At 43.1% G+C, this 15,114-nt stretch overlaps 1 protein-coding gene across 2 annotated transcripts in view; it reads left to right on the top strand.

Annotated features, from left to right (window-relative positions):
- The first annotated feature begins 3,029 nt into the window (after positions 1–3,029).
- The window catches only part of LOC123747058 (protogenin B), a 246,712-nt gene continuing 234,627 nt past the window's right edge, over positions 3,030–15,114 (top strand). For both annotated transcript variants that reach the window (XM_045729049.2, XM_069317379.1), the window contains exon 1: positions 3,030–3,163. In XM_045729049.2, the coding sequence (XP_045585005.1) occupies positions 3,097–3,163 (67 nt within the window). In that variant the 5' untranslated portion in view covers positions 3,030–3,096. The remainder of the gene's footprint in view (positions 3,164–15,114) is intronic.

Raw genomic sequence — 15,114 nt, 5'->3', positions numbered from 1 at the left:
TGTGTCCTGAGTGTGTCCTGAGTGTGTGTCCTGAGTGTGTCCTGTGTGTGTCCTGAGTGTGTCCTGAGTGTGTGTCCTGAGTGTGTGTCCTGAGTGTGTCCTGTGTGTGTCCTGTGTGTGTCCTGAGTGTGTCCTGAGTGTGTGTCCTGAGTGTGTGTCCTGAGTGTGTGTTCTGAGTGTGTCCTGAGTGTTTGTGTCCTGAGTGTGTGTGCTGAATGTGTCGTGAGTGTGTGTATCTTGAGTGTGTCCTGAGTATGTATCCTGAGTGTGTGTCCTGAGTGTGTCCGTTGGTATTTCTTGCGTCTTGGGCAGCTGCCAAACACTCACAACATATCATAAATAATATTTACAATTGACTCTCCTAATTACCATATCCACAGCCTCCACTTTGTTTCTCGTCCTCTTTCTCTATCGCCTATCCCATATCTTTCTATCCCCTATCCTAAATCTATCTTCCTCCTTTATTGCTATCTTTTCCCCTCTTTATATCTATTTCCTCCACTGAATATCTATCCCTTCCCCCTGTATCTCTCAATCTCCCATCACCTATATCTATGTTCATCTGCTTTATATCGATATTCACTTCCACCTATATATCTTTATCCCTCTCCCTTATATATCTATGCACCTTCCCTATATATCTATCCACCTCCCCTATATCTCCCTCCGCTGGATATATTTCTATCCCTCTCCGCATATAGCTTCCTAGTCTCTCTTTCTCTCTTTCGTAAATCCGTGTATCTATGTATTTACGTATGTAGGTTAGGTTAGGTTAGGTTAGGTTAGGTTAGCTTAGCTTAGCATTTTAAAAGTACCGAATCACCTTCTGTGGTTGATTGTTCAATAAATCCCTGAACTATATGTTTAACTGATCTCTAACCCTGTCCATGGAGGACAGAAGAAAATGTATATATATGCTGGTTAGCATTGTAAATGTCTGGCCACGTCTGTGGTAGAAAATAATAATAATAAAAAAAAAGTTGATAAAGTTTTGAAATAATACCATGTCGGGTTGAATATGCAATCCAAAGTTTTATTATGGATAATGTTAAGGACGATGTTATCGAGCTTTAGAGTCTGTGATGTTGAAATGATTGCCTTAGTGTCGTCACGGCCTGCATGCCGTTCACATACACACACGTTCACTCACCTGTTGAACTTAATGTTATCATCTTCACCCATATCAGACGTGACTAAATTTACCTTGTAGATAGATTTTTTGTTTCTCTTAACATCTTTGTAAGCATATATTTGTTGCCTAGAGATCTTACTCCTCTAGGGATCCTAGAGGTAAATCTCCTGAGATCCTAGAGGTAAATCTCCTGAGATCCTAGAGCTAAATCTCCTGAGATCCTAGAGGTAAATCTCCTTAGATACTAGAGGTAAATCTCCTGAGATCCTAGAGGTAAATCTCCTGAGATCCTAGAGGTAAATCTCCTGAGATCCTAGAGGTAAATCTCCTGAGATCCTAGAGGTAAATCTCCTGAGATCCTAGAGGTAAATCTCTAGAGATCCTAGAGGTAAATCTCCTGAGATCCTACAGCCATAAAATCTTGCGTAAGGCATTGAGGAGGGGTAGGCAGTATTAAGTAGATGAGGGCGAGGAACAAGTAAAGTTGGTGGTCATACTTCATCTCATGAGTACCGCACTACGAACTCTCCTTCCGGTGCTCCTTGGGCTAACCGTTGTAAACAAACTAGAAAGGAGGTGTTGCACGTCGTCTCTGCCGCCGCCATCACCACCACCTGTGCCTTGACGCATGCCTCACTGCCTTATACGATACATTCTCATACAAACGCCATTTGCTACCACTCTTTTTACCGCCCTCCTCTTGTTTCTGCTCAGAATCATGTGGACTGTGCTGTGGAGCACGTACGCCTCGTTGGATATGTGTTTTGGCCGTGCCCGTGTGCCTGTCCTCTCCGTGTAGGTTGGTATGTGCGTGTATGAGATGGGGCGCCGTAGGGTGAAGGACGGAGGTGGAATGGAGGAGCACTGTGAGGGAGAACCCGGGAGCTGGAGTGAGCTGTGTGCACCCTGCCTGCTTCCCGCCATGCAACTGTCAATAATCTGTAAGCACGTGCCTGGAAGTGTGCGTGCATGCGTGCGTGTGCCTGAGTGGGTCGGTGTAAGTGTGTGGAGGCGGGGGCGGTGTGTGGAGCCCGTGGTGCGCATGTGTACAACTACCCGCCCCACACACGCTCTTCTACGGCCTCTCACCTCCCCATGCCCCCTCCACACTCCAAAAGCTCCCTACAGGAACCCCTACACCTGCTACTTCAGCTCCCGGATCAACCCCTTGGGCCCCTGCCTCCTCCCGGAGCCCCTCACCAGCCGCCCTGAAATGTCGCACGCTGGTATCCCGTGAATGACACATCAATTCATTCATTCAAATGGTTCATATTGATCCCATGATTACTACTGCACTTTTCCGAGCTCCTCAACCTCTCGGGTACAGCAGACTCTCCCCATCAAATTCACGATCGCTGCTGGAAGAAAAAATGGCTCGGGAGGTCCAAAGAAGTAAAAAAAATGGGTTGGTGAGAGAGGCGGCAATGGCCCCAACGAAGCCCCTACCACCCTGCACGGGCCCCACACACACCCTCACGCCAACTCTCTCACAGCCTCCCTTTACGCCATTATCTCGCACACAAGAGCGCATTACGTCGTGTTCTTCACACAGGAGGGTGGTAGAGGCGTTGCCAAATAACAATACGCACATGTCAGTCTTGAAGCGTTTGAGAGAGAACAATTATAAGGGCTGAAAATTGCAAGAGGCCTAGTTCGGGTGCAAGGACACACATACGAACAAACACACAGCTGTTATCATCAAGCAGTTTGCGTCCTTGTCGTTATCTAATCTACATTATTTGAATTTTATAAGCATCAGATACAATATTCCAACCTGATTATGCCAAGAAATGCACAAAATTCGCTTTAGTTTGGCGTGATAAAATGCATGAATTAAGCATGTTGCGATGCTTGGGTGAGTGGGTGAGGTCGGGCGAGCGGTGGCAGCCTCAGTGTGCGTGTGCGTGGTGGGGTGGAGTGTTCGCTTGTATTCCCTGAAAAACTTCATCAATGTGGAAGCATATATGGCGTGCTTTTCTAGTATGTCAGGCTTACTGCCAGCAGTAGTCCTGGTTCTCGTTGTGCTCACAGGTAAGCTACGCAGCAGGTGGTGGCAGAGCCTACATGATCAACATGCTCCCTGCTCCTCGCCCAAGCTTTTTGCCTTCTCAAAAATGGCCGCTCCAGGCTTGTTGTTGTGTGATGTTGTCAACATGGGCGTATAAGATAGGGATTCCTCGCGCACTCCAACTCACCATTTTGGCCTTTAACTGTAAGCTGTTGTCTAGGAGAAGTGACATGGCGTTTACGTAAGTAATTTATCTAAGTCAAGAGAAGAGTGGAAGTCGGGTGGAGTAGCTGTGCCTACGGCCTGTGTGCACATCATATAGGTACGCACGCACTCCCCCGGCCCATCTCTCTTCTCTAACGTTGTTCAATACAAGATCTATTGTGTGTGATGTAACGCAAACTCATACGTCACCAGTGGCAACAGTGCCACACACCACAACAACATCATCTAAACTCATTTAAAAACTCACGCTATCGCTGCTACTCTCATGAATGCGACAGTATACTGGTGTATGGAGTGCCTCGCTACATGCTTATTGCCTCCCTGCACGCAACTGTGGGCCAGAGCATCCGACACCTTGACCACACATGAACTAGGCCACAGCTACCGCCGCTGTGTGTATGTGTGCGTGTGTTTGTGTGTTTGTGTGTGTGTGTGTGTGTGGCATGCTCCTCGAAATGAATGATCGTCAAGGTAGCACAATCGCCTTGAAGGTTGGGTATGGATCCTCAGTGCTGTACGATATTTGGAACGGCTTGGGTACGGACCCTATTTCTTTACGATACTTGGAACGGGTTGGTGTGGATTGTGAGAATCATGCCCGTGGCCTTGGGCAGGGCTCCGAACATGCCAACAATTTCGCAATAATTAATATTCACTTGTTTTGGGTTGGTATGATGCCATAAAGTTTGTAAACATTGGAGTGTTGCAGATACATGATGCGTTTGTTTACACTCTTAATGCGCAAGTACGTGATGCCTCACTAGGTCGAGATCTTGTACTCGTGTTTGTCATTGTTATTTGGAGACACAATGTGTGATCAAATTGCTTTAGTGTTTATTAATTGAAAATCATTAAGCACAAATAATAGCACCGGCTTCTGTGTAAAATTACAGTCTGGTTATCATCGTAGTGCTCGTCGAGTGGAAGATATTACAACTGATTACTTGTGAAAGGGAAATCTCTATTCTCTAGACCCTGAGAGCTTTGAAGGTCACGTGATCACGGAAGACGCCCTTTGTGTTATATCTTGACGACAGTATAGGGTGAGACAAAGGGGATTAAAACGAAGGCTGAGACGTACTCTAGTCATGCAGGCTTTCATACCCTACACTACACATGCACTCTCCCCCGTTTAGCCTTCTCATTTAAAACACCAAGAAACAACGAACAAGAAACTCTGGACATCCTGTAGTATCTGTCATGAATGAGTGCCAGTGTGGCGGTGATAAGATAGTGTAAATATGAAGTAATAATAGTGGGTTAGGGGGGCCATTCCTGTACGTTTTTAACGGGTCCCTGTAGTGTAGGGGGATGTCATAGGTTTTTGCCATTAATGGGTGTGTGTGTGTTTTTTATGTACTTGGTGTGTGTGTGTTTTAGTAAATAATGCACGTAGTATGACATATTATACAGTTAATGGTAGTCTTAAAGGCGTTCTTCAATTGGAAATGCTGTTTGGAGATGTGTGGAATGTAAAATGTGTGTGTTCAGTGTGCTAATTTGATAACATACAATGTGTAGAAATACTCTAAGTCAATATATACAGTGTGTGTGTGTAGAAATAAAACTGAATGTATACAATATATAAATATAAGTGAATGTATACATTATGTAGAAATAGAAGTCAATGTATACATTATGTAGAAATGGAAGTAAATGTATACATTATGTAGAAATGGAAATAAATGTATACATTATGTAGAAATAGAAGTAAATGTATACAGTGTGTAGAAATAGAAGTGAATGTGCAGGATGAATAGAAATAGAAGTGAATGTGTAGGATGAATAGAAATAGAGGTGAATATATATATGTAGAAACATAAGTGAATAAGTAAGATGTGTAGGAATAGAAGTGAATGTATACAGTGCATTGAAATAGAGGCGAATGTATGCAGTGTATAAAAATAAAGATGAATGAGAAATAGAGATGAATGTGTACACTCTAGAAATAGAGGTGAATGTGTACACTCTAGAAATAGAGATGAATGTGTACACTCTAGAAATAGAGGTGAATGAATTCAAAATATATATAGAAATAGAGATAAATGTATAATATGTTTAGAAATAAAAGTGAATGTATACAAATAGAAGTGAACATATACAGTGTAGAAAATAAAAGTACAGTAAATGTATACAAAGCTGAAATATAAAAGTGAATGAATACAATGCATAGAACTAGAAGTGTGTATACAATGTATAGAAATAGAGGTGAATGTATAACAGTGTACAGAAATAGAGGCACACACAGTGTAATATTTGTTCTTACCCATACTCATCTACACTTTGTAGTCTACATACACTGTAGTTGGGCTTGACTAATCTAATTTGGACTTGAACGTTAGTTATGGGGTACATGTAGGCTAGTGTAGGATTTCTTATGAGTATCTGTAGGTTGCATGAATTAGCCTACGTGTTATTCATATAAATTGGGTACATGTATGATTTATGATGGGTGAGCAGTGAATGATAATACAGCCCTGAGTAGCGTTTATTATAGGTTATTCTCAACCTGTATTGTAGGTATTGGATTTATTACAGATATGTGGTGGATTTTTGAGTGTGTGCAATGAAAGCCTGCTGAGTAGAAGTAACGGTATCTAATTTGGGAGCTTGTACTGTAGGTAGGATTCCACATAATATGAGGGATTTCTTATGTGGTTTGTTAGGCTTCATTATGCATGCTTATTACTAGGGTAGGATTTATTAAAGTTTAACCATGTGTAGTATTTAGGATTTGATATAAGTATTATGTAGTGATATAAGAGCAGGCCTAGCTGAAGTTCTTAGGATTTATTGAAGATACGTGTATCATGAAATTATAATAGGATTAATTATAGGTATTTATACTATATAGGATTACCGTTTAAGTGGTTGGGCACCATTCCTTCCCTTCGTTTAATCCCAAATCCTTATCCTCGTCCCCTCCAAGTGCCATATAGTCGTAATGGCTTAGCGCCTATAAGTCCGTGTAATAGGCTACTGGAGTTATTTATTCAGAATACGGTGGATATATTGAGCTTGTAGAATTTATGAGTACTTATAATGTACATGTTATGAGTTGCGTTGTAAGGCTTATGTTGGGTTTGAGTTGTAGGTTGTGGCATAGAGTATTTACTGTGGTCGCTCTTTGTAGGATTTATGAACTGTGTTATTTGTAGGATTTATTATGAACTGTATTATTTTGTAGGATTTATTATGAACTGTGTTATTTGTAGGATTTATTATGAGTTGTGTAGTATATAGTATTTATTGTGAACTGTGGTATATAGGATTTATTATGAGTTATGTGTAGGGATTTGTTATTAGTTGTGTATTGTGCAGGATTTATTTGAGTTGTTTGGTATGGTGGATTTATTATGATCTGTGTGGGATATTGGATTTGTTATGAGTTATGTGTAGGGATTTACCATGAGTTGTGTAATATGTAGGATTTATGAGTTGCTGTCACACGACACGACTCATAATAAGTCGTAAATAACACAGAACTCACAGTACATCATATTTACCTCATACAATAAATATTTCACACAGCACTTCATAATAAATCCAATTCAGCTCATAATAAATCCTACACACAACTTGTGTGAAGGATTTATTATAAGTCGTGTTGTGTGTAGGATTTATTAGTTGTGTAGGATTTATTAGGAGTTGCGTGGCTAGGCTCTATTGTGAGTTGTAGGATTTGTTATGATTTGATTTCCAATTGTCGGGAAGAGGGAGCCTATTAGGCTTAGTCTAAGGCCTATCGAGGCTCCTCTAGGGCTTTAGGAAGGGGAAGGCTGTGCGCGGGGGGGCCCCCCTATTCCGTTACCGACCAGACTATAGCCTAGCCGACTGGCCTAGTGACATATTTCTTACACTAGGTAGGCCTACTTCGGGTGTACCATTAACCTAATGCATTGTACCCGCGTTTTGTATAGGTTATTTTACGGTTACTTGTGTAATTAATATTTTAGGTAGGCTTATGTGCATGCAATGTATGGATAGGTGTCGGATTTAAAACAATACGGCGTGCATTATTATCATTAATAATTGTTAATGGCATTTTATCTGTACATATTATACAGTTTTCCCGATTGCTTATGCCTCCAAATTTTATTTTGATCGTTGTCGCTTAGGGAAGACATCTCAAGGAACTTGAAGGCTGCCGACTCCTTATCTAGAGCTGTGACTCACTGTTTCATACGTCAGCAGCCTTCCGGTACCTTCCAAGACGTCTTCCCCAAGTTGTCTGAGGCTAATGTGAAAGCAAAGTTTGAGAGAAATGATAGCCATTTTCTATACTTTGGAGGCATCGGCTAGTCAGAAAAAACACTAAACAGGAACACAATTGTTTTTACACTTAATAATACTCATTACGGATATTGTATTACACTTATAATACTCATTATGGGTATTGTATTACACTTATAATACTTATTACGGGTATTGTATTGACTAGGCTCTATTACGCTCACCAGTATTACAGACGATTTATTATTGGTACGAAACTACTTTATGGTTACTTTGTGATGGTTCCGAGGATCAACGTCCCCGCGGTTCGGTTTCTGACCAGGCTGCTGAACGCGACATAGGAATCACAGCCTGGTTGATCAGGTATCTTTTGAAGGTGTTTATCGAGTGTCGGTCGACCTTATGTGTAGCGGGAGTGTTGAAAAGTCTCGGGCTCTTGATGTTGATCGAGTTCTCTCTCAGCGTAGCCTATTGCATAAGGTTTATTAGCCGTATGTTTAGTGAAAAGAAGTTATTAAGGGCATTTGAAGTAGGATTTTGTACTGCTCCGCATTAAATAGGATTTTCATTCGTATTATTATTGTTGGGACAGTGTGTGTTAAGGGAAGGTATCGTATTTAGCATTTTGGGCAGTAATTGGTTAGGAGTTAACATGGATTCGTTTATTGTGTAGGATTTATTGAGGGTGCGTTTATTGTGTAGGATTTATTGAGAGTACGTTTGTGTAGGATTTATTACGGTTACGTTTATTGTGTAGGATTTGTTGAGAGTGCGTTTATTGTGTAGGATTTGTTACGTTTATTGTGTAGGATTTATTGAGGGTGCGTTTATTGTGTAGGATTTATTGAGAGTGCGTTTATTGTGTAGGATTTATTGAGGGTGCGTTTATTGTGTAGGATTTGTTACGTTTATTGTGTAGGATTTATTGAGAGTGCGTTTATTGTGTATGATTTATTACGTTTATTGTGTAGGATTTATTACGTTTATTGTGTAGCATTTATTGAGGGTGAGTTTATTGTGTTGGGGAAGGAATTATCAGTGGAAAGAGCCAAGCCATTACGACTATACTGTGTAGAATTGATTAATACTGACACCGCGTGTATTGAGCGGGATTTATTAACAAGTATATATATTGAGAAGGATTTAGTACGAGGACACAGGCTACTGGAAAGGTAGAATTCGGGTACTTAGGTTGCTTAGATTTTAATACGTATATCATTTATTGGTTAGGATTTAACCAGAATTTAGTGGATTGGATTTAACTAGAATTTAATAGATTGGATTTATTGCGGGTACAGATATTATGTAGGATTTCTTATTAATTAACACGTGCATAATGTAAGATTTATTAAGGCACGTAAATTGTGTAGGATTGAATACAACCACGTGCATTGTGTATGATTTAATACAGCCAAGTGCGTTGTGTAGGATTTAATACAGCCACGTGCGGTGTGTAGGATTTAATACAGCCACATGTGTTGTGTAGGATTTAATACAGCCAAGTGCGTTGTGTATGATTTAATACAACAACGTGCATTGTGTATGATTTAATACAGCCAAGTTCGTTGTGTAGGATTTAATACAGCCACGTGCGGTGTGTAGGATTTAATACAGCCACTTGCGGTGTGTAGGATTTAATACACCCACGTGCGTTGTGTAGGATTTAAAACACCCACGTGCGTTGTGTAGGATTTAATAGAGCCACGTGCATTGTGTAGGATTGAATACAACCAGGTGCATTGTGTATGATTTTATACAGCCAAGTGCGTTGTGTAAGATTTAATACAGCCACGTGTGTTGTGTAAGATTTAATACAGCCACGTGCTGTGTGTAGGATTTAATACAGCCACGTGCGTTGTGTAAGATTTAATACAGCCACGTGCTGTGTGTAGGATTTAATACAGCCACGTGCGTTGTGTAAGATTTAATACAGCCACGTGCTGTGTGTAGGATTTAATACAGCCACGTGCTGTGTGTAGGAGTTAATACAGCCACGTGCGGTGTGTAGGAGTTAATACAGCCACGTGTATTGTGAAGGAGTTAATACAGTCAGCTGTATTATTTTAGGTAGTGAGTTAGGCCTGGAGCCAGCTACAGGAACTGGTTATGGCTCTTAGCGTCAGGTATCTTTTGTGTGATTTTTTGTTTGTGTATTGTTTACTTTGGTTTTTGTTTGCGATGTTTTTATTGCGTGTGAGTGTTTTTGTTCAATCGTAATGTTTGTGATTTTTTGCGTGTAGTTTTTTGTGCAATCGTAATGTTTATCTTGTTTTTTTTATGCGATGTTTTTTGTGGTGTGTACTCACCTATTTGTGCTTGCGGGGGGTTGAGCTTTAGCTCTTTGGTCCTTTGTGTGTATGTGTGTGTGTGTGTGTGTGTGTGTGTGTGTGTGTGTGTGTGTGTGTGTGTGTGTGTGTGTGTGTGTGTGTGTACTCACCTAGTTGTGCTTGCGGGGGGTTGAGCTCTGGCTCTTTGGTCCCGCCTCTCAACTGTCAATCAACTGAGATGCTGCCATTGTCAGTCTCAGCCTTGAGGAGGAGGAGGCCACGGTAGCACTCGCTCCCCAGGGCACCTTGCACTCTCCAGGATTTATTGCCAGTACGTCCATTGGGTAGGATTTATTACTAGCTCGTGTACTGGGCTTTTGACTGGCGTGTCTATTGGGCTTTTGACTGGTATATTGTATTGGGTAGGTACATTATGGGCACGTTTTGGGTTGGATTGTATTCGAGGACTTGTGTCTTGTATTAGATATTGTTTATGTCTATTGTATAGGATTTATTACCGAACACGTATTGTGGAGGGTTTTTTTAAGAGTTCATGTATTTAGAGGTTTATTATGGAACGCTTGATGTGAAGGATTTATTAAGGGTATATTCGTGTCTCGTAGAATTTATTGCTGGTGTGTGTGTTCTGTAGGATTTATTCGTGTCCATAATTGCTCCGAATTTATTTCGTGTCCATATATTGCATAGAACTGAATAACACTTCGTGAATTACGTGAAATTTTAAAACAGATTCGAACCTTGTGTATCGAAATGGGTGGTTATCTTGAGGTTATCTTGAGATGATTTCGGGGCTTTTTTTTTTTTAGTGTCCCCGCGGCCCGGTCCTCGACCAGGCCTCCACCCCGAGGAAGCAGCCCGTGACAGCTGACTAACACCCAGGTACCTATTTTACTGCTAGGTAACAGGGGCATAGGGTGAAAGAAACTCTGCCCATTGTTTCTCGCCGGCGCTCGGGATCGAACCCGGGACCACAGGATCACAAGTACAGTGTGCTGTCCGCTCGGCCGACCGGCTCCCTGTAGGTAGGTAGGCCTACAAGCACTGTATCAACATTGTGTATTTTGTGAAGGATTTTTTTACTGGCATGTGTATTGCGTATTTTGACGCTCTCGTGTATTGCGTATTTTGACGCTCTCGTGTATTGCGTAAGATAAATTACTGGTGCGTGGAGCCTATTGCATAAAATTTATCATGGTCAGGTACATAGCGTAGCCTTTATTTAAGGTATTGCATGGGATTTATTACGAACGCATATATTGCCTAGGATTTATTTCGGTCGCTAACAAGGATTTGGGTAATGATATGTTATTTTGTTAGGCTAACAAGCCCGGGGTCCAGTAGGGGTTATAAAAGCCCAAGCGTTAAGCTAGTCTACATTATTGCTGGTCTTTTAAGAACAATTTTCCATTCTTCATCTATCCTGTCTTAACCTAACCTGATGATAGTACAAATTATATATATATATATGTCGTACCTAGTAGCCAGAACGCACTTCTCGGCCTAATATGCAAGGCCCGATTTGCCTAATAAGCCAAGTTTTCCTGAATTAATATATTTTCTCTAATTTTTTTCTTATGAAATGATAAAGCTACCTATTTCATTATGTATGAGGTCAATTTTATTTTATTGGAGTTTAAATTAACGTAGATATATGACCGAACCTAACCAACCCTACCTAACCTAACCTAACCTATCTTAATAGGTTAGGTTAGGTTAGGTAGCCGAAAAAGTTAGGTTAGGTTAGGTTAGGTAGGTTAGGTAGTCGAAAAATCATTAATTCATGAAAACTTGGCTTATTAGGCAAATCGCGCCTTGCATAGTAGGCTGAGAAGTGCGTTCTGGCTACTAGGTACGACATATATATATATATATATATATATATATATATATATATATATATATATATATATATATATATATACACACACGTTGATCCACGTCCTGCTGGTCACGGACGGTGATCCACGTCCTGCTGGTCACGGCCGTGGATCCACGCCCTGCTGGTCACGGCCGTGGATCCACGCCCTGCTGGTCACGGACGGTGATCCACGTCCTGCTGTTCACGGACGGTGATCCACGTCCTGCTGGTCACGGCCGTGGATCCACGCCCTGCTGGTCACGGACGGTGATCCACGCCCTGCTGGTCACGGACGGTGATCCACGCCCTGCTGGTCACGGACGGTGATCCACGCCCTGCTGGTCACGTCCGTGGATCCACGCCCTGCTGGTCACGTCCGTGGATCCACGCCCTGCTGGTCACGGACGGTGATCCACGTCCTGCTGGTCACGTCCGTGGATCCACGCCCTGCTGGTCACGTCCGTGGATCCACGTCCTGCTGGTCACGGACGGTGATCCACGCCCTGCTGGTCACGTCCGTGGATCCACGTCCTGCTGGTCACGTCCGTGGATCGCTGTTGACGGTCCCAGGTTCAGTTCCTGGTTGATGGGGTTCTGGGAGTTCTTCTACTCCCCAAGCCCGGCCCGAGGCCAGGCTCGACTTGTGAGAGTTTGGTCCACCAGGCTGTTGCTTGGAGCGGCCCGCAGGCCCACATACCCACCACAGCCCGGTTGGTCCGGCACTCCTTGGAGGAATAAATCTAGTTTCCTCTTGAAAATGTCCACGGTTGTTCCGGCAATATTTCTTATGCTTGCTGGGAGGACGTTGAACAACCGCGGACCTCTGATGTTTATACAGTGTTCTCTGATTGTGCCTATGGCACCTCTGCTCTTCATTGGTTCTATTCTAGTTCAGGGATCATTTTTATATATATCTACACAAGAGCTATGTGGGTTCCCGACTGACCTATGTACCCAATACGGTGGATTTTTTTTTTAAATTGCCTAATGCGCTATTAGTACGTATTAATAAGAAGTATAACCACAGCAATATTGCCGTTTTCTAGGTGTTGGTCATGGTAGGTTAGGTGGGTTGCTCGGGTTTGACAAATCAGTTGTATTTTTTACCCAGTTGTAAGTCGATGAAACGGGCTGGAGTATTTATTTCTTGAGTATCTTGATTTCGGGGCTTAGCGTCCCCGCGGCCCGGTCCTCGACCAGGCCTCCTTTTTGTTACACACCCCCAGGAAGCAGCCCATAGCAGCTGTTTAACTCCCAGGTACCTATTTACTGCTAGGTAACAGGGGCATCAGGATGAAGGAAATTCTATCCATTTGTTTCCGCCTCCACTGGGGATCGAACCCGGAACCTCAGGACTACGAACCCGAAGCGCTGTCCACTCAGCCGTCAGGCATCTATATAGCCCTCATGGGGTTGAAGGGAATTGTCGGGAAAGCGCCAAGCCATGACGACTATATAGCACTGGGAAGGGGTCAGGATAAGGATTTGGGGTGGGACGGGGGGAAGGAATGGTGCCCAACCACTCGACGGTAGGGGATTGAACGTCGACCTGCATGAGGCGAGACCGTCGCTCTACGACGGTCTCGTTGTTGTCAAATTATAGACCGAAGACCGAGGGAAAATAAATATACTAGAGACACGTCAGTAATATATAGCAAAAAATCTTTTTTTTTGATTGGATGTGATGATGGACTTGTAAGATCTTGATTACACACAGAAATCACAATTTCGTGATGCATCAAATGAACAAATCCACAAGGGCCGTGACGAGGGTTCGAACCTACGTCTGAGAGCATCCCAGACGCTGCTTTAATCGACTGAGCTGCGACATGGTCAAAAGAAGTGAAACCAGAAGTTCTACTGAACTTACTTGGATCCTGCAGCCTCTCCGAGACACAAACCAGGGTTTTACACAATTTCTCCATGCACTCGAGCTATGTCAATAGGCCGTTCTACCTCTTCACCCTTACTTTATTACACATTATTCTTTTGACCATGTCGTAGCTCAGTCGATTAAGGCAGCGTCTGGGATGCTCTCGGATGTAGGTTCGAATCCTCGTCACGGCCCTTGTGGATTTGTTCAAGATCTTGATGTTATAGAGCCTCCTACCCGACACCAGACAGCCCACACAAGACTATTTAAATTATAAATTCAGCCAACGTGATAAGGAGAAGTAGGAGTATATCTTAAACAAAATTAATAATATATAACAAGTATATATAATGTTGTTTGGACCCCTCAGTTTTTAATATTAAATAACCCTAAACCAGAGTGAGCTATATCACTCTATGCCCAGGGTGATCCCAATCACTCTATGCCCAGGGTGATCCCAGTCACTCTATGCCCAGGGTGATCCCAGTCACTCTATGCCCAGGGTGATCCCAGTCACTCTATGCCCAGGGTGATCCCAATCACTCTATGCCCAGGGTTATCCCAATCACTCTATGCCCAGGGTGATCCCAATCACTCTATGCCCAGGGTGATCCCAGTCACTCTATGCCCAGAGTGATCCCAATCACTATACCCCAGAATGATCCCAGTCACTATGCCCAGAGTGATCCCAATCACTATACCCCAGAATGATCCCAGTCACTCTATGCCCAGAGTGATCCCAATCACTATACCCCAGAATGATCCCAGTCACTATGCCCAGAGTGATCCCAATCACTATACCCCAGAATTATCCCAGTCGCTCTATGCCCAGAGTGATCCCAATCACTATACCCCAGAATGATCCCAGTCACTCTATGCCCAGAGTGATCCCAATCACTATACCCCAGAATGATCCCAGTCACTCTATGCTCAGAGTGATCCCTGTCACTATACCCCAGAATGATCCCAGTCACTATACCCCAGAATGATCCCAGTCATTCTATGCCCAGAGTGATCCCAATCACTATACCCCAGAATGATCCCAGTCACTATACCCCAGAGTGATCCCAGTCACTATACCCCAGGTGAGATGTGAGTGAGAGTGTGATCACAGAACAACCAGAGAGAGAGCGTGCACCTCACTAGACAAAGGTGGCTAAGACACACCTAGTCCATAAACCAGGCAACTAACCTTTTACTAAGTAGTTGAAGAGCGGGCAGACCTTCATGGAGTGCCACAGTCAACCCTGCCAGTACTAACCCTGTAGCCTGTGGCACTCGCTGCTGTGGTGGGGCTCCCATGGCTAGTCATGCCCAGTGTCATTAGGTCTCACGTGCCCAGTCATGCCCAGTGTCATTAGGTCTCACGTGCCCAGTCATGCCCAGAGTCATTAGGTGTCCCATGGCTAGAGTCATTAGGTGTCCCATGGCTAGAGTCATTAGGTGTCCCATGGCTAGAGTCATTAGGTCTCCCATGGCTAGAGTCATTAGGTCTCC

This window comes from Procambarus clarkii, chromosome 87 (genome assembly GCF_040958095.1).
Source record: "Procambarus clarkii isolate CNS0578487 chromosome 87, FALCON_Pclarkii_2.0, whole genome shotgun sequence".
Lineage (NCBI taxonomy): Eukaryota > Metazoa > Arthropoda > Malacostraca > Decapoda > Cambaridae > Procambarus > Procambarus clarkii.
The sequence above is the reverse complement of the archived record's forward strand: the minus strand, read 5'-3'. Positions and strand labels throughout refer to the sequence as shown.